Raw genomic sequence first — 24,235 nt, 5'->3', positions numbered from 1 at the left:
ATTTAAAAAGAGTAAACACGATTGATAATAAATGGCTTCAGCCAAACACTAACCGTGAGTGAAAGAAATGTTTTTGTGTTATTATTCATATTCTCTGAAAAATTACCAAGAAACCATACATTCTGCCAGGGTATGTACACTTATGAGCACAACTGTAAATCCAAGATACACTCAGCACTGAGATAAATAGAAGTGTACATTGACATTTGCCTTCTCTAGAGATGACGTTTGTGAAAGTTTTGACATTGTATCGCAAAGTGACAATGCAATAATCAAGTGCCTTGAAAAAGTATTCATACCCCAAGTGCCTTAAAAAAATATTCATTTCCCACATTTTGTCATGTTACATCCAAAAACCTAAATGTATTTTAATGGGATTTTATGTGATAGACCAACACAAAGTGGCACATAATTGTGAAGTGGAAGGAAATGATAAATGGTTTTCAAAAGGTTTTACAAATAAATATGTGAAAAGTGTGGTGTGCATTTGTATTCAGTCCCCTTTACTCTGGTACCCCTAACTAAAATCTAGTAGAACCAATTGCATTAAAAAATCTCCTAATTGGTAGAGTCCACCTGTGTGTAATTTAATCTTAGTATAAATACATCTGCTCTGTGAAGCCCTCAGAGGTTTGTTAGAGAACCTTGGTGAACAAACAGTATCATGAAGGCCAAGGAACACACCAGACAGGTCAGGGATAAAGTTGTAGAGAAATTTCAAGCTGGATTAGGTTATAAAAAAAATATCCCAAGCTTTGAACATCTCACGGAGCACTGTTCAATCCATCATCCGAAAATGGAAAGAGTATGGCACAATGGGATTTTATGTGATAGACCAACACAAAGTGGCACATAATTGTGAAGTGGAAGGAAAATGATAAATGGTTTTCAAAAGTTTTTACAAATAAATATGTGAAAAGTGTGGCGTGCATTTATATTCAGCCAAAGTCAAAACTTTGTAGGACCACCTTTTGCTGCAATTACAGCTGCAAGTCTCTTTGGGGGTGTCTCTACCAGCTTTGCATATCTAGAGAGTGACATTTTGCCTATCCTTCTTTGCAAAATAGCTCAAGTTCTATCAGATTGGATAAAGAGCGTGGTGCTGGAAGGTGAACCTCCGCCCTAGTCTCAAGTCTTTTGCAGACACTAACAGGTTTTCTTCTAAGATTGCCCTGTATTTGGCTCTATTCATTTTTCTATCAACTCTGACCAGCTCCCCTGCCCCTGCTGAAGAAAAGCATCCCCACAACATATTGCTGTCACCACCATGTTTCACAGTGGGGATGGTATGATCAGGGTGATATGCAGTGTTAGTTTTCCACCACACATAGCGTTTTGCTTCTAGGCCAAAAAGTTACATTTTGGTCTCATTTGACCAGAGCACCTTCTTCTATGTGTTTGCTGTGTCCCCAACATGGCTTCTCACAAACTACAAATTGGACTTTTTATGGCTTTCTTTCGACAATGGCTTTCTTCATGCCACTTTTCCATAAAGGCCAGATTTGTGAACTGCAAGACTAATAGTTGTCCTGTGGACAGATTCTCCCATCTGAGCTGTGGATCTCTGCAGCTCCTCCAGAGTTACCATGGGCCTCTTGGCTGCTTCTCTGATTAACGCTCTCCTTGCTCTGCCTCTCAGTTTAGGTGGACGGCCATGTCTTGGTAGGTTTGCAGTTGTGTCATACTCTTTCCATTTTCGGATGATGGTTTGAACAGTGCTCCGTGAGATGTTCAAAGCTTGTGATATTTTTTTTATCACATAACCCTGATTTAAATATCTCCACAACTTTATCCCTGGCCTGTCTGCTGTGTCTCTTGGCCTTCATGATGCTGTTTGTTCACTAAGGATCTCTAACAAACCTCTGAGGGCTTCAGTTACATACAGGTGGACTCTATTTACTAATTAGGTGACTTCTGAAGGCAATTGGTTCCACTACATTTTAGTTAGGGGTATCAGAGTAAAGGGGGCTGAATACAAATGCACACTACACTTTTCAGATATTTGTAAAAAAAAATTGAAAAACATTTATAATTTTCTTTCCACTTCACAATTATGTGTAACTTTGTGTTGGTCTATCACATAAAATCCCAATAAAATACATTTATGTTTTTGGTTGTAACATGACAAAATGTGGGAAATTTCAAGGGGTATGAATACTTTTTCAAGGCACTGTATGTCATGGATAAATTAAAATAGACCTCTCATAAGGAAATGGGGGCTGCAATTAACTCCATTTGAAAGTAATATCGTAGTTACCTGACTTTTGCCAGGTTTATAACTGGAAATTAGCCTCCAAAGATTAGACAATGGTCGTTCCAAACTTTTTCTGAAATTTCCCAGATAAACAAGAATAGTACGTTAATGAAACAGTAAGGCCCCTTTCACACTGGGGCGGTAGGGAGCGTCGGCGGTAAAACAGCGCTATATTTAGCGCTGTTTTACCACGGTATTCGGCCGCTAGCGGTGCGGTTTTAACCCCCCGCTGGCGGCCGAAAAAGGGTTAAAACCCCTCGTATAGCGCGGCTATAGCCGCAGTATTACCGCGGTATAGCCGCGCTGTCCCATTGATTTCAATGGGCAGGAGCGGTGAAGGAGCGGTGAATACACCGCTCCTTCACCGCTCCAAAGAAGCGGCTGACAGGAGATTTTTTCTTCTCCTGCCAGCGCAACGCTTCAGTGTGAAAGCCCTCGGGCTTTCACACTGAACAAACAGTGGAGGCTGTTTAGGGGCGCAATAACGCCTGCAAACCGCCCCAGTGTGAAAGGGGTCTAACAGCTGTTGTCGCACCAAACTTCCACAGGCTATAGGTGTTCTGGGTGCTGGCCAAGGACCCTGTTCTCACTCTGCGTGGCCGAGCCCAAAGACACAAACAGCAGTGCATGTTGAGGTCACTTCTTTATGAAAGTTTTACTGAACTGTCCAGAAATTTCAGAAATCTCTGGTTAAGCTTGGAAGGGTTAAATGTTTTAGAGTGGTGATGTTCAAGTGGGGACATTAGTGTGTTTTCTGGATTTTTCAATAACGCTTGTGGTTGATGGTTTGTTTAGGAATAGTAAATTGTTCTTACTTACAAATCGTTGTATCATAGAGCTCACAATGTAAAAAAAAAATCCTGTAAAATGTTTTCCCTCTAGTAGCCATCCATGGCACATGTGTGTTCAGGTGCTACCCAAATTTGTCTCTAAACCTCCTTCTCCCATCTTGAGCATGCCCAAGCAGTATTTTTCCCTTGACCTTGTTCCTGTAGCAGGAACTGTAGAAACAGTTTTTATTGCCTTCTGTGACATCAACAGGCCATCACTCAGAACTACACCTTCCAAGAGACCTTTCCCTGCATTTTGTGTGGACAGGTTCTTGGGAGTCATGGCAGCAGCATGTTTTGCTGAGAAAGAAATCAATATATACAGAGGAGAGGTAGAGAGCAGAGAGAGAGTTATGTGGTCCAGCAAACAGGGCTGACAACGGTGTTTAGGATTAGGAATAGGCACTGCAGTGTCAGCCCAAACAGGGAGTTAGGGGCACACTGGATTTTTGGCAGATCAATAGGTTTCGCATTTTCCCAAATTTAATACAGCCCAATGCTCTGTACTTCTACAGACTTGGAAGGTGCATGTTAAGGTTAGCCAGGAAACAGCATGAAGATGATGTTTTATTCCTGACTGTAGATCCAGATAAAAGGGATTCTGCACACAGAGCCAAATGTGAGTGCTATGGTTCAGCTTGGCACAATGTAAGCATGCATATTTCATACAGGAGAGGCTGCTGGGGAGCCAACAATCACTCTTATTAGTAGTCAGCACTACGGCAGATACTGTATAGATTTCTGCACATTAACCACAGTGGTTCAGCACTGTCATCATACACAGAATTTTTTTTATTTTTTCCCCCATCAAATCAGGGTGTTCTTTGATTGGACTAGGAGGAGATCATGAAGTCACCACCTTGTCTTTGACAAAGAAATGACAATTTAATATTTGAACATTATTTTAAAAATTACATAATAAGCAACTCACATGCAAGGTATGTACTTATAAGTGTTTCTTTATTATTAATAAATAGTTACAGTCATATTTATTTTATGCAACACAAACCTCTACAGACCTATGTACAGAGAACAATTAGTGCTTACAATTTGGCTTAAAAAGTGCATTATAGTAAACATAGACAACAGAAGTCTGCAGGAGCTGGGGAACGTTGTACAGTATGTATTTATTTATTTACCTATTTTTTTTACCACAAAGGCCTGACTGCGATTTTTTATAATGAATTGCAGGCATGTCTTTTATACAACAGCGCAACGAGTATTATTATTTTAAATTATGTATCTGTGCAAGAGTATTGTAAAGCCGGACATACACTAGTAGAATTCGAAATGTTATATTTTATATTTTATTGAAAGTTTTGTCTTTTTTAAGAATATTCGTTTGATTTTCTAATTGTTAGTGGGTTCAAATCGACATTCGTTTTCAATTGTAGTGATGAGAAAATTCAAAGGAGCAGGAGGGAAATTTTTTTTTTCTAACAGTGAATGTGATTTCTGTCACATAATAATACAGTATTTAAATAAATAGTCATAGGAAGGTTCATGAGAAAATCTACTAGTCTATGGCCAACTTATGACAAGCAATCAGAATTTTTTTTTTAATGTATTAGTAGTCACCTTTAATTTTCATCGGGTCCACTACAGTATTCCTTTTTGGGTTTGCTTACAATTATATCAGCACAAAGGTATCTACATTTAAAGAATAAATTTATTGGTAAATATACAGTATTTGCATTCCCTTTACGTTACACCATAGCAAAAGAAAATATCAGTAACCAAACTCCTGCATTTCCCAGAGGTACAGCAAGCTCAGATAACAATCTTTATTGCCACACTGCTTGTATGAACACAATATTTAAATTATAGCAGTAATACGACAACAAACTATAAAAAAATAATAATAACAATACACTTAAAGTAGATCTTGTTGGAAAATGTGAGGTCAACTTAACATATGAAGGTGCCTCCCTATCATATGAAGCAGCGTTAAAGCTAAAACAAACCCGTAGGAAAAAAAAAAGGAATAAACTTTTTTACTCTATCCCCAGCTCCTGTACTTTAGGGGGATGAAATTAAGTAACATGTGATGGGGCATGCATGAAACCCCAAGAGGCCCCCAGGAAGTCCAAATTCAGCATTTCCTGGGATCTTGGGTGGAAGCCAGACAAAAAGTTACAATTATTCAATAACTTTTTTCCTTACGGGTATTTTTTTTTTTTTGCTCATAAAGTTTTATTAAGCGCAAATGGGTACAAGGCACCAGTGTACATCTTAATTTCAAGATATGAACTGACCAGGTTCTGTGCCATAAACTATATCAGTAAAGTATCATTGCACACAAAAAATTAAAAAAAATAATGTATATTGTAGGTATCCACGATGATAGTGCCCACTCTGTCTGACCTGCTTAGCTTTTTGTTCCTTCAGCTCTGGAAAGAAAGAAGCTGCACCAAACATCCTTACCAATGCTTCAGGTAAGGCCTACAGTGTTTTTTTTTTTTTTTTTTTTTTTTTTTTTATGTGCAACTCTGGCCCTGCTTTTAAACTGTACTAAAAGGGTTTGCTTTTAAAACTAGTCAACAAGAACTTCATTTAGCCATCACAGTCAGGGCTAGCGCAAGGATAAAGCCACTAAGACAATAATATCAGGCTACATTATGAGCAAGATCCCATTCGTATGCCTTAGGTTACCTTTCAATATCCATGGGAAAAATATCCAGTTTTCTATATTTATTTAAAACTCCCCCCACTCCTCAATTTGTTAAGTTAATCCTGATCATCGAAAAAACATATTCTTGCTGTCATTTTAAGGCCTCATTTATACAAATAGTGCTCTATAGTAGAGCAACAGCTGCCGGCCATTTGGAGCAGGAGGTGATCCTGCCGCCTCCTGAATGCCCTTTTTATTTCTATTGAAATACTGTGCCACAAACGCAAGCTAAACATTTGGCTTGTGGTTGTGGTGTGCAACCTCAGCGAGGTGTACTAAGATGGCTTGGAGGTCAGGGAAGCGGTAAAACCACAGTTAAACCACCTGAGTAAATAAGGCTTAAAAGAGTATTTGTGAAAAATGACAGTTCATTGGTTTCCACATTCTTTGACCCATATTCTGGTACACCAGTGTTCACTGTTTATTTTATTAAGAGATGATATGCACTGCATGTTAACATTTTTAATATCCAAACTGGCATGCTTTATACCCTACCTTTGATCTACCTAAATCCCATTTCAGTGAAACCACACCCATCCTGCCATGTAAAGAGAGTTGGTAGATGGAGCTGATATTTCTTGTACTAGTGCTTGACCCTCAGTTGGTGCTATAATTGTACAAGAAATCAGATTTTTTGCACCATTTATATATTTAGGGCACCTGATATGTTGTGGCGGTCATTGTCAAACTGTAGTAAAAATATGGGTTTGAAATGCCTTTATACTGGAGGAGCTGCCTAAAGTCCATAAGGCATTGAATTATTTACCAAACTGTTCCATTTACTGATAAAAACAACAGATCCTTCCCATAGTAGTACAGCTTCTCCCAGTCTAAGGAACCTGACCAGCCAAGGGTCAGAGAACATGGCCACGCTTGGAGATACAATGATAAATGGCCACACTGTACAAGGCAGGAGTATTTTTCCATATCAACTATGATCCACTTTGCAAAGAAAATTTACCCAATGAAAAGATAATTGGTGAATGAAGAGTGGTCAGTAAAGTGCAGTTGCAGTGCAGATCAGTAAAAGTAGACAAACTCAGACAATATTTAAACTTTGAGGTTCCCAGAAATAGACTGAAGGAATCGTGGAGATGAAGGAAAAAAGCATAGGCATCTCAAAGGAGTTAATGGATGGTGTCATATATGAGACCCAATAAAACAACTGGTACTTCGGTGTATGGAGTACAAGTTGCACTCCCCCTGCCTCCAGGGTCGCCAACCTTCTGAAACTTTTCTTACTGACAAGATATGACATGTGAAGTTCCGAAACTGGCACATGGTCAAATTGTTTTACGTGCAGCCAATGGCCGTAATGGACATTTATGGACAATTTGAAAATTGGCTGATTTTTACAAACTGTCAATAAATTTATAGGCTGGTGGCAACCCTGTCTGCCTCTCACAATTAAGTGATTGCTACTTGAGTCACCAATAAGCACCCCCAGGGCTGTCACGTAGGGGAGAGCATGCCTAGTCTTGTGCCAATTTCAACCTTCAGAAAAGTTGGATGTGCATGTGAATTTCAAGATGTTCCTTTTGGAGAATAAAGTTGTTTAAAAAATACTGGCCTTAAGGTTTTTTTCCCCTTGTAGGTAGAGGGGGGCACTGGTAAGGCAAGAGAAGGCACCTTACGGTACAAGCACTATAGCCTGGGAACTACTTGACTTAAAACTGTACTGAGTATGGGGACTACTTTGACAGTAGCATTTCTTTTGAACTAGGCAAGAATTCTAAATATAGTATTTGCCAAAACTGGAAAAGTCAGTATGTGGTACAGCCCTTAATATTAAAATCACTAGAATATTTAAAAAAATATAAAACATTACTTAGAAATTTTAGCCCTTAGTAACTTTGCTCTATGTATATGCAATTTGTGTTCACAATTGCACAATAGCTTCCACAAACTAGATATATAGCCAGAACAACCTGTCTACATTCAGTCTAGTAGGTGCCTACACCTGCTCCCAATTACAAATTGTGCAATCAAGCAAGACAATTAAATAAGGTAATGGCAGCAAAAAAGCAATAGCTGGGGATGTGTCATACAAGCAATGCAACAAATTATCTCCTACTTGAGAACCCATCTTATATTTTATATTACTGTACAGGTTGCCTAACAAAGCATTGACATTAAAAAAAAAGTATGCAGATAAATTAACATCATATATTTTTTATAAAATATTGTGCAGATATCTCCATTATTAAATAAAAACCCTTCCATAGTCGGAGATCTCTATATATTAAATATATACAAGAAAAAGCAGATTGTTCAACTGTACAATATTTATAAAGTTGTTTTTGGAATAAAACCAAAGTGTGTAATCTGAGGTTACATCATAAGCAGCTGGCCACGGTTTACATAAATGCTACCACCTCTCCCTTCCAACATCCTATAATCCTTTGCATGATCCTTTGGGTACTTTATTAGGGAATAGAAATTGGGAAGTATTCTCAATCTTGTACCAGGAGGTACAAAAGGAGTTTCTTCCAAAAGTGGTATGTGCTGAAAGCTTATAATGTCAGCAATTTGCTGCTTATGTCACTTTTATTATTTCAGTTTGCACATCGGTTTACTTTAAGTCTCTGTTGATGCATCGACTTTATTAAAGTGGATTTTTCATGGGTGGAAAACGAACCTTTAATACACCCAATTTTGCACTATAGTTGCAATAAAATCTAGAAAATTATTTTAAAAATATATACTTAATTTAAAAAGAAAAGGCACCCTCATTCCATGTCTGGCCAATCCATAGGCATTTCTATCCCACGAACCCAGGGCATCGTCTAACGTGTATCATGTCATGAATAGTGTCAAGCCCTTATAGTAATAACAACCTGTAAAGGTAACCAGCATTCGCATAAGCAACGGGAGCGCTTGTACCACTGGGCTACCACTGGTAGTCAATAAATATTTCCAACTTCCGATGATATCGAGACAGGTTCCTTTTTGGCCTGTAGCAGTAACTATCTATAAGAGTAAGCTTAATCCTTATTATTACTGTAGGTTCAGACAGTACAAGCACAAAGCAAAACTTCCTTAGCAGTTTTGTTTACCTACTCCTGGGTCTACCTAGCTCACTCATAATACCGGTCCTGACCACAGGTTGGGCCAATATTTGTGGTCACATGCTATTCAGAACTGATTATTATCTTAAAGTGTAAAATTGCTTCTACAGATGCCACTGGGCAATATTTGATGGTGACATCTGGGACATGGGGCTGGCCAATAACAAACAAGTTAAGGAATGCCTTTGAAGTTCTACTTCAGACAATAGTTTTTTAGTTGAATTATATATTACATAATTCTATTATTGTGCTGCATTTGTGAAGCACATTGGATTTGTTTCAGAAAAGGTCCACTTTACAATCCAATATCCAATTTTTATGTACATAAAACCAAATTTACGTTGTAGTTTTTACATTTTACATCTATGTTTTTTTTTTTACTGCATGTCTCTATTGTTATGCAGTTCACTTTGCAATGTATAAATGTATATGTGGTACATACCATACAATTATACACAGATGTTACATAAAGTCCCTGGAATCATAAGAAATCTTTCTTCATTTGTCTTCAAAAATTCAAATCTATAGCTAAAGCTAGGTCTTGGTATTTCCCAGAGTCTATATGAAGTGCATTGAAATATTTTGCTGAGCTCCAGTCCAGTCACGGTCTACCTGTATTCAAGTACATCCTACAAACATACATTTTTTCTCTGCAAATATATACTTTTGATTCCTTCTCTTGAGAAAGATGGCTCGGAAAGTATCTTGCACAACCTCTGGAATCAGGCGCATGACTATTTCAGAGAAGGAACTGCAGAACAGTGACGCTTCACTTGAAAGAAATCTAAAAAGGAAGGAAAAAAGATGTGGAATCAATTAAAACATGTATTTCAAATAAATATACACATTATATTTAAAATAGCAAACGCATACTGCCTTACAGATTTTTGCATAATTGATTTACCGCATAAATGACTATGACACACCGACAATACACTATTTTTTTACAAACAAATATATATATATTTTCTTGACAATACACTATTAATACTATCATGGGAAAAACACATGAATGTGAGTGATATATGTTGCTGCCACCCCAAGTGGGTCACCAGATGGGAAAGTGAAGTCTCCCCCAATGGGGTTTTTCCGCAGCGAAATTCTAAATTTTGCTGCGGAAAAACCCCATTGGGGAGACTTTCCCACACTATTAATACTAACTAATATTAGGGAAAGCACAGTGAATACCTCTCATGAGTGAACCACTTTTGTCCACTTGAGCACTTTAATATCAGTAAGGGGTTGTTTACACTTGCTGCTAGTAAAAACAGGGCATGTTTTTACCGCTCCCCTTGAGCTGCAAAGGCAACTGGATGGGGTTGTACACATGCCATGGCAGCGATGCTTTGCTTCATGGCAAAAATTATCCCCCTGTCTTGTTCGGCGGGCAGCTGCTCAACATGGCCCATTCATGTGTATGGTGCCACAATGCAACTGTGTGCAACGCATGGTAGTGTGTCATTTACAGGGTTAAACCAGGTGGTAAGGATGTGACATATCGTCTCCTCAATGCCTCTCAAGTGCCCCTGAAAAGCAAAAGGTGCGTGTGCAGTTACCCTACTCTTTGTCAGAACACAAAAGGTCCCTTAGGCAGGCTAACCTGTCTTCTGTCTGAGCTCAGACCTGATGACTGATACTCTGTCTGGACTACATTTGTCTTTCTTTTTGTCTTTGGCTTTCACTTTATTTCATGTAACCCTGACATCTTCTTTGTTATATTACGGTTTTGTGAGTGTGCTTTATATCAGTCTGGAATTGGGATGGCCTTTGACACGAGTATTTATTCATCTAAAAAAATTAGATGAATAAATACTGATCTTGGGATTATATCCGACAATATCCTGGTTTAGGCGTGCTTCTCCCTACGTGTTTTCTCACAATTTATGTCATCGGGGGAATGTTTTTCTTTCTCATTGTTTTTACGGTGAGTCGTTGCATTAGTTATTAGCACAGAAAAGACTTTTTATGCTAGAATGCCCTCCTACTTGTGGCACCGAAATGATAACGGGCCTGTGAAAGAATCCACTGCCAAGGGTAAATTTAGAAAATTTTCCCACTTAAACTTTCCAGTAAACACTCTTTTCATTCATGAAAGTACTGTATAAGTATGTTGAAGCTCTTCTACTGCTCATTCAGCAGGTGAACGGAGCTGTGCTGCCAATACAGTGGACGTCAATGATTGTGCCATGACTGGACCTTAAAACTGTCTGCCCATAATTAGGAATCTTATGACAGGTAAAGACTCCCCATATACTGTATGTATTCCAAATTTGTATTAAGCTGCTTACCTGGCGAGCAGATATAAAAATGTCCTACCAAATCCCTAATGTAGACCTGCAATTGATGCTTCTATAAAAAACCCAGCAATTGTCCAAGCACGTGCGTCCCCAGCCATGCCTCCCCTGTAACCCACTGACCACCTGTCCCATCCCCATCACCTCTACTTCCTCTGCTTTCCATCCCATCATCATCCACACCACAATATCCATTCCTTCTTTACTGCTTACTACCTCACTAAGGAGAGGAAAACTTTCACCTACTGCCCTACTGACCCCACAAAGGGGAACACATTCATTCTTAGCCTAGACACCTAGCCACCATACCACCCAAAGTTTCCAGGCTTGCAAGTTAATATATAACTTCAGTGACCACTTTCCTCATTCTTTCTCTCCCTAGATGGCAATCATACGGTATCAAATTATTGTTCTTGTCATGACACTCCACTTTTACTTGCCTGACCCTCTGCTCCCCCTGCAAATAGTGCTCCCCTATGCTCTGGCACTGGCCTGTCCCTCAGCACATTCATTTCCAATGCAGGGCTATGGAAGACATCAGAGGCATTCAACTGCCAGAGTGCAGGGGAGAGGAGGCTGTAGGGACCAGTCTATTAATGTGGCTGAGCCTGCGGAGGATCAGGTAAGTAAACCTGCTGTACCGGGTCCCCTAGATGTAGCTTCACTGCTAGGGAGGACTTTTACTTTTCCTTGTTCGACTTTTACATACAATAAAATATGTTTAAATTGGATGCACTCAGCTATTAATAATGTCCTGGCATTTGACACTCCTTGTAAATTCCAAATGTGGTATATTCAGAATTACCTGTAATGAGCTTTTGCTTTCGTTTGGATGAGTCTGGTCCATTGGCTTCATGACAAAGAATATTGCCATTTATACAATCCACTTTCTCCCATTTGTAGTCCCCCTCTAGAGGGGTCTCGGTGACAAAGTTGAAGTTCCACCTTTGTCTGGCCTCCTCCGCAGTGTTGTTCAGTAGTGTTTCATAGTCTGCTCTGAGACGCTTATGATCCACAGGTCCAAAGAGATTCCGGCAAACCTTTTCAGTGCTGCCATTAGACTGTGAGAGGATGACCCTGGCTGAATCCATGTTTTCTGCAAAATATAAAAAAATTCAATAAATGTATTTAAATTAAAAAGGAAACCCTATAACACAAATAAATACTATTACTAATACTAAACCCATAGCTAAAATAAATATGTTTTTTTTTTCATGGATACCATAATCTCATAAGCATTATCCAATGAAAAGGAATTCTAAAACTGGGGATTACTAAATAAAATAGAAAAGTGTGCTGTACTGTAAAATAATGAATCCTAGATAAGCTTTTAAAAGCTCAGTGCAGTCAGAGCTAGGTAACTACTGTAGTGTTAGACATTAGCAACACAACAGCCCTTTATTTGCTGATCTCCTTTTTTTAAATTCTAGTTGCCTAGGCTGACCCATTGACCCTTAAAAAGTACATTGTATAAGTATTTTGCATATCATTACTTAAGTTGTCAGCTTCTTCTTGTTTAAATGTGTAACAACGGCTTTAAAGAGGTTGTAAACCTCAAGCATGAAATATGAACAAATCTGCATGAGTCACTTCTAAAAAGTTTTCCTGACACCAAGAGCAAAATGGTGACAGCGGAGGGACCTCCAGCAGATTGACAGCCTCAGATCTGTTCCTGTGTGATGTGTGAAGGGGGATGTGTCCCTTCCCTCCAATCAGCTCTCAGAGCTCTCCTCACTGATCTACCTTCAGCTCTCCACCCCTGCTTTCCAGAGCTGAGAGACCCTGTGCAAATTCTGCAGTTTGAATGGATGTAGGGGAAAGATGGCTGTAGATAAACAGGTAAAACTTATGCAGGAGGATTTGTTTCATCTCTGTGTATCACCTGAGACTAGTCACTTCAGTGGGTATATGTAAGTGTTTACAACCACCTTAAAGGGAAAAGATCACCTTTCACAACATGTTACACGTCAGACCCATATTTAGAGTGTAACATGATAGGAATAGACCGACCCCTGCACTCCCTAAATCTATCCGGTAGTTTGTAGACACAATAACTTTTGCGCAAACTAGGGTTTGTCCCGATACCACTTTTTTAAGACCGAGTACAAGTACCGATACTTTTTTTCAAGTCATGTGACAGTTAATGTCATTTGACAGTTTGACTGATGGACACTGATAGGTGGCACTGACTGGTGGCTGGCACTGATAGATGGCACTGATAGCGGCACTTATGGGCACTGACAGGTGGCTGGTACTGATAGATGGCACTGACTGTTGGGCACTGATTGATGGCACTGATGGCTTGCACTGATAGATTACACTGACAGATGGCTCTGATAGATGGCACTGATAGGCTGCAATTATGGGCAGGCATTGATGGGCACTGAAATGCAGCACTGATTGGCAATTGCATAAAAAATGACATGAATGATGAGAGGAAAGGAATAATTTTGCAATGCGATATGGCATATAGTATTGCAAAATCCTTCCTTGCCTCTCATCATTCATGTCATTTAACATTTAACATTCATCATCTAGTAAGTATATGTTGCGATGCCCATCTTGGTACACCTTGCACTTGGCTGCAGCCAGCAGGGGACATCTTGTTACACTCAGCCCAAACTATATGGGCTGGGTGTAATAAGATGTCCGCTGCTGGCTTACTGCAGCCAAGTGCAGGGTGTACCAAGATGGGCGTCGTGATGATTTCGGAGACACGGAACGTCCTTTACCGAATGTGACAGCTCTGGTCACCATTTTAGATGGAATATGCCCCGGCCAGCTTACCCCTAGTTCCACTGCTGCCAGACTGTTAACTCAATCTCCGCTCCACCCTCTCCGCCCGCCGACTTCCGGTTGCATTCCCAGGTATCCGATTAGGCATCGGGTGCATTTGTACTCGCACAAATGCTCGTTATCGGTCACGATACTGATACTAGTATCGGTATCGGGACAACCCTAGCGCAAACCAATCAATATATGCCTATTGTAATTTTTTTTTTTTTTACCAAAAATATGTAGAAGAATACATATCGGCCTAAACTGATGGAAACATTTGTTTTTTATATCTTTTTTTGGATATGTATTATAGCAAAAAGTAAAAACAAAATTGTTTTTTTTCCCAAAATTGTTGCTCTTTGTTTGTTTATAGCGCAAAAAAGAAAAACGGCAGAGGTGATCAAATACCACAAAAAGAAAGCTCTATTTATGGGAAAAAAAGGACGTCAATATTGTTTGGGTACAGCGCCACACGACCGCGCAATTGTCAGTTAAAGCGACGCAGTGCCGTATCGCAAAAAATGGTCTGGTCATTAAGGGGGCAAATCCTTCCGGCCCTTAAGTAGTTAAACTGTTAAATCAATGAGATTAGCTTTAACACTTGGCTGTCCTGACAGTCCTGTTTTCGACCCATGATTACTCTGATCAAAGATGGGCTGCAATGTATCAATGTAGGGGTGGCTGGATATAAGTGCATATATGTCTGCATATATTGACCCACATCCAGGTCCTTTCAGGTTCTTTGGACCAAAGTTTGCATTCAGGTCTGCTTTTACCAACCGGAGGTGGGTGCACCTCCACTTACTGTATATCTGGCCACCCATAGAGATTACACAGGTCTCTTATCTCCATCACAAGATGGAGATAACATTGGAATAGGCAAGACAAGTTTCCGTTCTAAGCAGACACATCAGGGGATCAGTCCAGGTTCCCCCCGTGAGACAAAACAGAGGGTGCCCATGTAAAAGGGGATATATACAGAATATGTTCACATATAAACATAAACCTGATCAATTCAGAACATAAAAAAAAGGTTTGCTTATTGTCACATTGACACATTTCTTGCAACCTGCTCACTCATTTCCCACCCACAGACAGAGCAGTTCTACGTATAGAAGGCCAGCCAAGCAGTCAGACGGATAGACAGCTCTCAGAACACAAAGACTGACAAGCGCTCTGTTCCCTGTAGAGGAATCACACATTATAAATAGCTTTGTTCCCTGGATCATATTACTGTAGTTCCCACCCAGTACAGTCCTATGCTGACATCATTGCCGAGTGAGTCAGCCATGTCCCGGCTTGCTCAAACATGCACCTTGCCCTGGTAATTGGAGGAACATGTCAGTACAAGCACACACACTTCAATCCTCTATTCAGAACTGGATTCTTATAGGATTACCATCTAGAATGACAGCAGGCGACAACCTTTGACAGGCAGTATGCTGCTAATTACAGTTACTACAGAGGTACACTTGCTGTCTAGACCATAGCTACACACCCCATGTGAAATGTGACCCAAGAACCTGGAATATCTCATTAGTGACACACGCCTGAGATGAGGAAAACGCCTTGTAGCTCACACAGTTCACACGAGCCTACACAGTAAAGCCGTGTACACACGGGAAGACTTTTCAGCATCAAACGTCCGACGGTCTTTCCGACGGACTTTCGACTGAGTTACGACGGACTTTCGGACGACCGGACTTGCCCACACACAAACGCACTAAAGTCCGTTCGAAAGTCAGTTGGTATGAATGTGATGACGTACGAAGGGACTAGAATAAGGAAGTTCATAGCCAGTAGCCAATAGCTGCCCTAGCGTCCTTTTTTGTCCGTCAGACTAGCATACAGACGAACGGATTTTGGGACCGGACTTGAGTCCGTCAGAAAGATTTGAAACATGTTCCAAATTTAAAGTCCGTCAGATTTTCGACAGAAAAAGTCAGCTGAAGGTCCGATGAAGCCCACACATGGTCGGATTGTCCGGAAAGTCCGGCCGTGTGTACACGGCATAAAACGCAGCGTTATACCAGCAGATCTGGCAAAGAGTAGGGCTATACGCATTTCACTGCTTGTTTTTTTCTTTTGGTTGAGGCGTCACATAATGATACTTCATTCATACAGGAGAAAGATGGAATAGCACACCAAAAGCCACTCAATTTCAAATGTGAACTCTACGATTAAAGTAGTTGTAATGGCTCAAGGTTTTTTAACTTCATGCAAAAACCCTTCTGTTTTCAGCAGCTCTCTCAGCCCCAACCCCCCCCCCCTGTCTCTCCCCCCTCATTGGCTGAGGCAGCAGTGGTAGCCATTGGCTCCCGTTACTGTCAATCACAGCCAGGGAGACAATGAGGAGAGAGCGGGGTCGAGCCACACTCCGTGTGTGAATGGACACACAGAGCAGTGACTTGGGAGCAAGCCTGCTTGGGTGCCCCCATAGCAAGCTGTTTGATGTGTGGGCACTTGGCAGGAGCCAGGAGACCCAAGAAGAGGAGGATCAGGGCTAAGTATAATAGGTTTGTTGGTTAAAAAAAAGCACACAAGCCTTTAATATCAATTTAAGCCCATGACTGGTGAAATGAGTTAAAGTGGTTGTATACCCTTATTTTTAATTTTTACCTACAGGTAAGCCTATAATAAGACTTACCTGTAAGTAAAATAATTATCTCCTAAACCTGTACGGTTTAGCATATATTCACTGTGCATGCAGCCACTGACGTCAGCGAGCATGCGCTGTGAAGGCCCGGCTGAAGGTCCGGCAGATGCTGCTGGGAGTGACGTCATCGCGGCTCTGGCCACTCACAGAGCCGAAGCCACAAACCTCGGAAGAAATGCTGAGAGCAAAATGCCAGCTCCCTCGTCGTGGACCAGGCTTTCGATACGGGGACCTCGTTCTAAGGTAAGTATTTCATAATGAGCTAGTATGCGGTACAGGATAATGTAAACTCTCATGCATGCACACAGGAGTTCATTCATCATGGCATCCAGCAAATACCAGGATTGTACACTGAAATGTGCATGCATAAAAAAATTGCAAGTTTGAAAAGAGTAAGGTAACAACCCTTTGTTGAAGATAAGACATAGGGAGTGATTTACTAAAACTGGAGTGTGCAAAATCTGGTGCATAGAAACCAATTAGCTAAATTTTTTTTGTCAAAGCTTAATTGAACAATCTGAAGTTAGAAGCTGATTGGCTACCAGACACAGCTGCACCAGATTAATACCGCTTTAATATCCATGGTTATTTAATGTAATATTGGATAAATAATAAACAACAATAAATCAGATATGGACTTATGCCCACAGAACTCCATCCGTGTCATAAATTGTATACAGTATCTGAAGTTTTATTTACTTCTATGGTAACCAAACAGTGGGAAGCTATGGAAAATCCCACTAATGTCTGTGATAAGTCGGAATGTTCTGCACCATTAGTGATGTCAACATGGCAACATTGAGCCCCTTGTGTTTAAACGGAAAAAGGAAATGAAAACACTGTATACAGTTTCAAAGATAAATACATGCATGACGGTTATATTAGAAGACACTAATTATATACTGTAATTAACTAATTTCCTTAAATATGCAGGTATAAGATGTGTTCGAAGCCCAGTTTTTTTCTGCCTACATAATTAGTGCTAGTACAGCTGAACTTCAAATGTAAATGTTAAAATGTTTTTTCTTGTACTCAAAATCCCTAGTTTTCACCAGCATGTCACCATTTGAAAAATATTACTATGAACAAAACCAAAAATGACATTTTTCGGAGCCCCCTAAGGCTAGGTTTCCACTATTGCAACCCGAAAGTCGTGCAATTTTGATGCGTTTTTTTTTTACGTGATTTTGTCCGATGTGAAACAATGCCTGTGTATTCTGGAGGTCTATGAACCTCAAGTCGCATCAAAGTGGGACCAAAGAAGTACAGGGACTACTTTGAAGTCGCTGTGATTTGAAGTCCCACAGATTATGAATGGTACACATTGGAAATCATGGGGTACGACTTGTCATGTGACTTTGCAGTCCCAAGTGACAAGTCGCACAAGTGGAAACCGAGCCTTAACCTCTTCCAGTCTAATCACGTCATATGACGTCATTGACTTTGAGTGGGGATATCTAAATAATGCCTGCAGCTGCAGGCATCATTCAGATATCATTCTTTTCTGCTGGCGATTCTGTGCACTGTAAGAACAATCACAGCGGCTCGCCCGTACGATCGGCGAACTGGGGAAAGAATCCGCCGCCGCATGTTGATCATAGAGATTACCGGTGACCAGATGGTGCCCAGTCATCTCTATGACCTACGGAGGCCCCGGCGCAACGTTATGACTACGCGCCTGGCGGAAGTAAACAAAGCCGAGAACTCGGCTGGAAAGAAAGAAACTCTTTCCATAAAAAAGACCTGTCATGCACCATTCCTATTACAAGGGATGTTTACACTGTGACAACTGTGCACACGCACAGCTGTCAGTGTACCATTAGTAAGAACACTAGCAGGCAGGGAAAGATTATATGGCAGAAGAAACAAAGCAACTTTAGACCTGCTTTCATTTTCATCTTTTTAACGCGTTTAGAGAACACGGCAGACTTGTGCCTATCTGGTCCACACAAGAGGCCAACCATACATGGCCCATATTGCAGCAGATTCCTGCAGAATTCAAACTCAACAGCAACCGGCTCAACAAAAATCAATTTAAAAATTGTTATCCTTAAGGCTTCATGTACACGGGACGTTGTTCAACCTCTCCTGAACAATTTAACTTGACAGCTAGAAACCGGCATCTAAAACTGCATTCAGTCAGTTGGGTGTTCAGACAGCCGCAGCTGTCCCAGCTGCTTGAATACAATAGCTGGCAGATGAGGTTCCTCCATCCATGCTGTTGAGCATGCATGGGGGGGATCTAGACTGGTTGAGACAAATCTAAGCATGTATGGCTTTCATAGTCTGTGTTGCTAAACTGAGTTTTGCTCAGGCTGCGTACACAAAGCTTACTTTCTAGTATCATATTCCCCTGGCTGTAAACCTGTGCTAAGAAAATGACAGAGGCTACTTACTATTCCTTCTAGAAATAACAGTTGCCTGGCTATCATGCTGATCAAATCACTTATTGTCTGCATCAATGACCTGGAACAATTATGCAGCCAGTCAGAGCAAAGCCAGAATTGAAGATCTCTAAACTTGTTCCTAATCAGTAACTGAAGCCATTAGATTAGCCTGCCAGTGAGATGGACATCTTCAGAAGGAGAGGATCAGACTTCTGATATTTTATACAGAGAGAGATCTGTGAGAAGAAAGATTGCTGACATCACATGCAGTTGCTCCAGAGCTTAGTATATTAGATGAGGGCTTCACTTTGCAAAGAATACTTAATTGCATGCAAGGGGAACAAAACTGCATTTTGCTTGCAAATGATTGGATGATGAAAGTCAGCAGAGCTTCCCCTAATTTACTAAGCTCTGGAGCAAATGCACTTGCAGAGTGTAATTGAACTTGCAAAGTCTATTTGCCTTTAGTAAATCAACCCCATGCAATGCAATGAGAGCACCAAACAAGCGTCCAAGAGTCTAAGGTAATTCGATGATAAAATTCATTCATAGCAGAATAGAGCCAATGCCTACCAGGGGCCAAACACACTCACTCACTATCAGGGCCACAAAACAAGTACAAATACGAATATCCTAAATCTAAAGATAAAAGATCAAATAATGATAATACAAATAAAAATTGTTAATATAAAACAATTAAGAAATACTACCTCATATATCTATCTATATAGATACACAGATTATATATGTATAGATAGATAGATAGATAGATAGATAGATAGATAGATAGATAGATAGATAGATAGATAGATAGATAGATAGATAGAGATGTATCTCTATCTATCTATCTATAGATGTATATCTATATATATCTATATAGAGATATAGATATAGATATATCTATATCTCTATATAGATAGATCTATATCTATATATCTATAGATATAGATCTATATCTATAGATATATAGATATATCTATATATATATATATCTCTATCTCATAATAAATGACTTACAAACCAGGAATTCTATCAGCAAACAGCTGTCCTATCAGTTTGGGATTCTCCGGGCCACAGTTGATGGACCAGGCTTTATACCAACATTTAACTAATTTCCCTGTCTTTACTGAGCTAAGCAGGCAACATGGATTTTCTCTTTTTTTTCTCTACTGACAATATTGTCATTTGTATAATACAAGGTCCACTGAAAAAAAAGGAAAAATACAGCTATTCATGGATTTATACCTATGCACACATATTACCATAATTAATAATGTAAAAAAATAAATAAAAAGCATGTTCACTAAATTTGGCTTTCAAAACTCCTGCGGCTTTATTCCAAAGGAGTTAGCAGGATGTGACTATAGGGGGTGAAGAATACTACAGCTGTGCGGTCACTGAGTTCATTGTACTCAAGCACCTCTGCTGCCCTTCCCTATTTACTGTCACGTTATGTTGTGTACATAGTTAGGCAGCACTTTCATCCTTCCACATTCCTTTTTAGCAGATTTGTAAAAAGAAACAAAAAGAAAAAAAAAAGGAAAAAAATCGAACCATGTGGATTTTGAAATCTAACAAATCCCTGTTTTGATTTTGTAACAAAACCTTGTGACTTGGACATATGATCATGTTAAATGGCTTGCATATTTAACTAGTTGGGTCATGACTCTGGCTTGCCCCATATGTATACATGTAGAAAACTAACCTCAGGAAATAAGGACAACAGAGCCCCTTCTACAAGCTAAGATAAAAAAAAAAAGCTTTTAGCAGTTGCAGTTTCTTGTTTTGTCCACAAGATGGCAATACATAGAAACACAAAAAAGCTACTTATATTTAAAAAGTATATTTTACAGGGTACATAATTTGCCAGTTTCTATTTTCCAGTCTCGCCAACACTTGCTATCATTACCATCTGCATTTTCAAAAAGAAAATATCATACAATGTGTTTTCTTTAGAAAAGGCTTTTCATTCCTTCAGGTTCTTCCAGAGTTGCTCCACCTGTTTTCCCCATAATTACAGAATTTATACCACTGTAAAGCTACCCACAATCTGTTATTTACATTAGAGGGAAAAGTACAGGAACTTTCCTGACAGTCTCAAATTATTTTCTTTTCCTGTTTTTAAATAGGTTTTTTCACTGTCTGCTTTTTTTTTTCTTACCTAGAGATGTGCTGCAGCCAATTTATTTTGAATAGGTTGCTAACACGGTACGCTGCAAAGCAGTGCGTTTGTGTGGTGTGTGGCCCGTACAGAATCAGCCCTATACTGATACTCAAGCTGTCATGCTCCCATAGTTCCAGTAATTAAAACAAAAATTGACTCGGGGAATTAGCCTTACATGGGTCCCTATTGTTTAGCCCATAGGTAGTAAGTAGTTTATGTACTTTCATCATAATTGCACATTATATGGAGCTTAAAGGTAAAGCCCCTAGAATCCATGCAAAAGCCCCTAGAATCCATGCAAAACGCACCAGAAACTTATTTTTGGGAAAAATATACTTTAACCACTTGCTTACTGGGCACTTAAACCCCCCCTATCCAGACCAATTTTCAGCTTCCAGCGCTGACGCACTTTGAATGACAATTGCGCGGACATACAACACTGAAATTGTTATCATTTTTTTTCCCACAAATAGAGCTTTCTTTTGGTGGTATTTGATCACTTTTGCGTTTTTTATTTTTTGTTAAAAAAAAAATGTAAAAAGACCAAATTTTTTTAAAAAATTAAAAAAATTTTTTTATATTTTGTTATAAAATTTTAAAAAAGGTAATTTTTCTCCTTCATTGATGTACGCTGATGAGGCAGCACTGATGGGCACCGATAGGTGGCAGTGATGGGCACTGATGGGTGGCAGTGATGGGCACTGATGAGTGGCAATAATGGGCACTGATGGGTGGCAATAATGGGCACTGATCGGTTACACTGATAGGCAGCACTGGTGGGCATTGATAGGTGGCACTTGTGGGCATTGATAGGTGGCACTCATGGGCATTGATAGGTGGCACTCATGGGCACTGTCAGGTGGCAATGGCAGGTGGCACTGGCAGGGGGTACTGATGGCACATATGAGGAATTATTCGCCTCTTCCTCTTCGGGACTGATGTCCCTTGCTGATAAGCCGGTGATCTACTTTTTTTTCTCTTTGCGCTGTCAGCGCGAGGAGAAAAAAAAAATGATCACAGAGCTTTTGTTTTGATCATGTGATCAGCTGTCATTGGCTGACAGCTGATCACATGGCAAGGGCCGGGACCGTCCCCTTACTCGGATCGGTGATCATCCGAGCTTTGGTGACTCGGTGATCACAGCGCGCTCCAGGGTGCGTGCACAGGGGAGGCTGTCATATGACGGCCTACCGAGAATTCAGGTCCGCGCTGTAGCCGTCATTCGGCTATAGTGCAGATGTCAAGTGGTTAATAAATTCAAAAACAACTAAACAGTAAAGTTAGCCTGATTTTTTGTAAAATATGAAAGATGGTGTAATGCAGCGAGAATCGTGATCTTTAGTCTAAGCAAAAAAAAATAGTGATTCTCATTTTGGCCAGAATCGTGCAGCTCTAAGGCTCACCTATAGGTAAAAGTCACGCATGGGAGTTTACTTCCGCTTTAACTGTATTCTAGTTATTGATCATGTATGAGGTGTGTATATTGCCACTCATATTCGTTTTTGCAGATCGAGCACCAGAGAGGTTATGGCTACTTCACACCATTCACGCCTACTTCACACCAGTGCTGCGTGAATCTTTCCAATATATTTTGCTGTATTTATAGCCTGGTTTTTGACAGGCGGCCAGAGTAAGAAGTGGTATATGGCATTTATGCTATATCGCAAAAAAAATATAGAGCTGATAGGGAAAAATTGGTGCCGTTGGAATGAGCTGGTCAAATATCCAAGAACAACAATTGAGGCACCAAAATGTGTGTTGGCCTGTGTAGAGAGGAAAAAAAACACAGCAAGCTGACATTTAAAATGCCCAATTTTCCCGGCAATCGTTTAAGTTGGTGACAGGGCCTCTTTAAAATATGTTTTAGATAGCCAGCACTGTATAAATAAATACTACTCTAAATGATTTACAGGTTCGGATTTGTGTAATATCACAGGTATTACTGTTTCTGTGCTACTGGGATCATATGAGTTTACAACCCACAACTATACGGTTGTGCCAGCAGGAGGAGGGCTCCATACTTACAAGGAAACAGAAATGAAAACCGATATATGAAACTTGTCATACAAATAGGAATTTCCCATGTGGTAAGCCATGTAAACTCCCTTTACTAAGGAAAAGGATCTCCACCCATAACAGATAGAAATGAGAAGTCCTAGGCACCAACTGAAACTTGTTTACAACATATCCTATGTTCTTATCTTCATTTTAACCTTGGACTCCAGACACTTTCTACTGCTACTAAGGGAACACTATACTGTATCATGTTATACAAGTTTAATGGCATACTAAACGTCAATAAGTTCGGTTATTTTTGCACAGTGCTATCTCTATTGCTTTCCCCTGTTTGTGTCACAAAGTTTATGAATACTGTCCTGATTTGACATTTGACGATCATAAAACAATCTGATGACATCCACTATATAAGACAGACTGACCACTTTAAAGGGAAATGTATCTTTCCTTACGAGGAACTGAACGTATTTCAATCAACGTGTGGACTCCTCTGCTGGGCAGAAACCGATTGTTTAAATCGACTTCTGTCGAAGGAACATATTGCAATATCCTTCATTGATCTGTGGCTGCAGCCGCGGATCAGTGTATTTTGATAGTGTAAAGTGCCGCTGTCAGAATACACTGGGGTTGATTTACTAAAGGGAAAAATAATGTGCATTTTGCAAAGTGCAGCTGCCCTCTGCAAGTTGCAGTTGCTCCAGAGCTTAGTAAATGAGCAGAAACTCTGCTGACTTCCATCTTTCAATCATGTGCAAGCAAAAAATGCTGTTTTTTTGTTTTATATTATTTTCCTTGCACATGATTGGGTACTCCTTGCAAAGTGAAGCCTTACCTCATTTACTAGGCTATGGAGCAAATGCACTTGGAGTGCAACAGCACTTTGCAAAGTGCACAGTCTATTTGCCTTTAGGAAAATAAACCCCAATGCCTCAAAAAGGAGGATTCCTCCATCCACTCTGTATGTGTGGATAGAGGAACCTGTTAGTTTTTCTTTTTTCAGCCAGTGGACTAAGCCAAAAAAAAAAACCACAGCTTAAGGATCATTATACTGGACACATCCCCATACTTGAGTGCAATTTAGAGGGGTTTTTTTTGTGCATTTGTGCACACTTTTTTT

At 39.9% G+C, this 24,235-nt stretch overlaps 1 protein-coding gene across 1 annotated transcript in view; it reads right to left on the bottom strand.

Annotated features, from left to right (window-relative positions):
* Nucleotides 1–4,027: 4,027 nt before the first annotated feature.
* The window catches only part of CDKN1A (cyclin dependent kinase inhibitor 1A), a 32,119-nt gene continuing 11,911 nt past the window's right edge, over nucleotides 4,028–24,235 (bottom strand). Inside the window, exons 2-3 of the mRNA XM_073615657.1 lie at nucleotides 11,923–12,213; nucleotides 4,028–9,607 (exon numbers count right to left, since the gene is read on the bottom strand). Coding sequence (XP_073471758.1) covers nucleotides 9,558–9,607; nucleotides 11,923–12,208 — 336 coding nt within the window. The 5' untranslated portion in view covers nucleotides 12,209–12,213 and the 3' untranslated portion in view covers nucleotides 4,028–9,557. The remainder of the gene's footprint in view (nucleotides 9,608–11,922; nucleotides 12,214–24,235) is intronic.

This window comes from Aquarana catesbeiana, linkage group LG02, assembly GCF_042186555.1.
Source record: "Aquarana catesbeiana isolate 2022-GZ linkage group LG02, ASM4218655v1, whole genome shotgun sequence".
NCBI classification, from domain to species: domain Eukaryota; kingdom Metazoa; phylum Chordata; class Amphibia; order Anura; family Ranidae; genus Aquarana; species Aquarana catesbeiana.
This window is presented reverse-complemented; position numbering and strand designations above follow the sequence as displayed.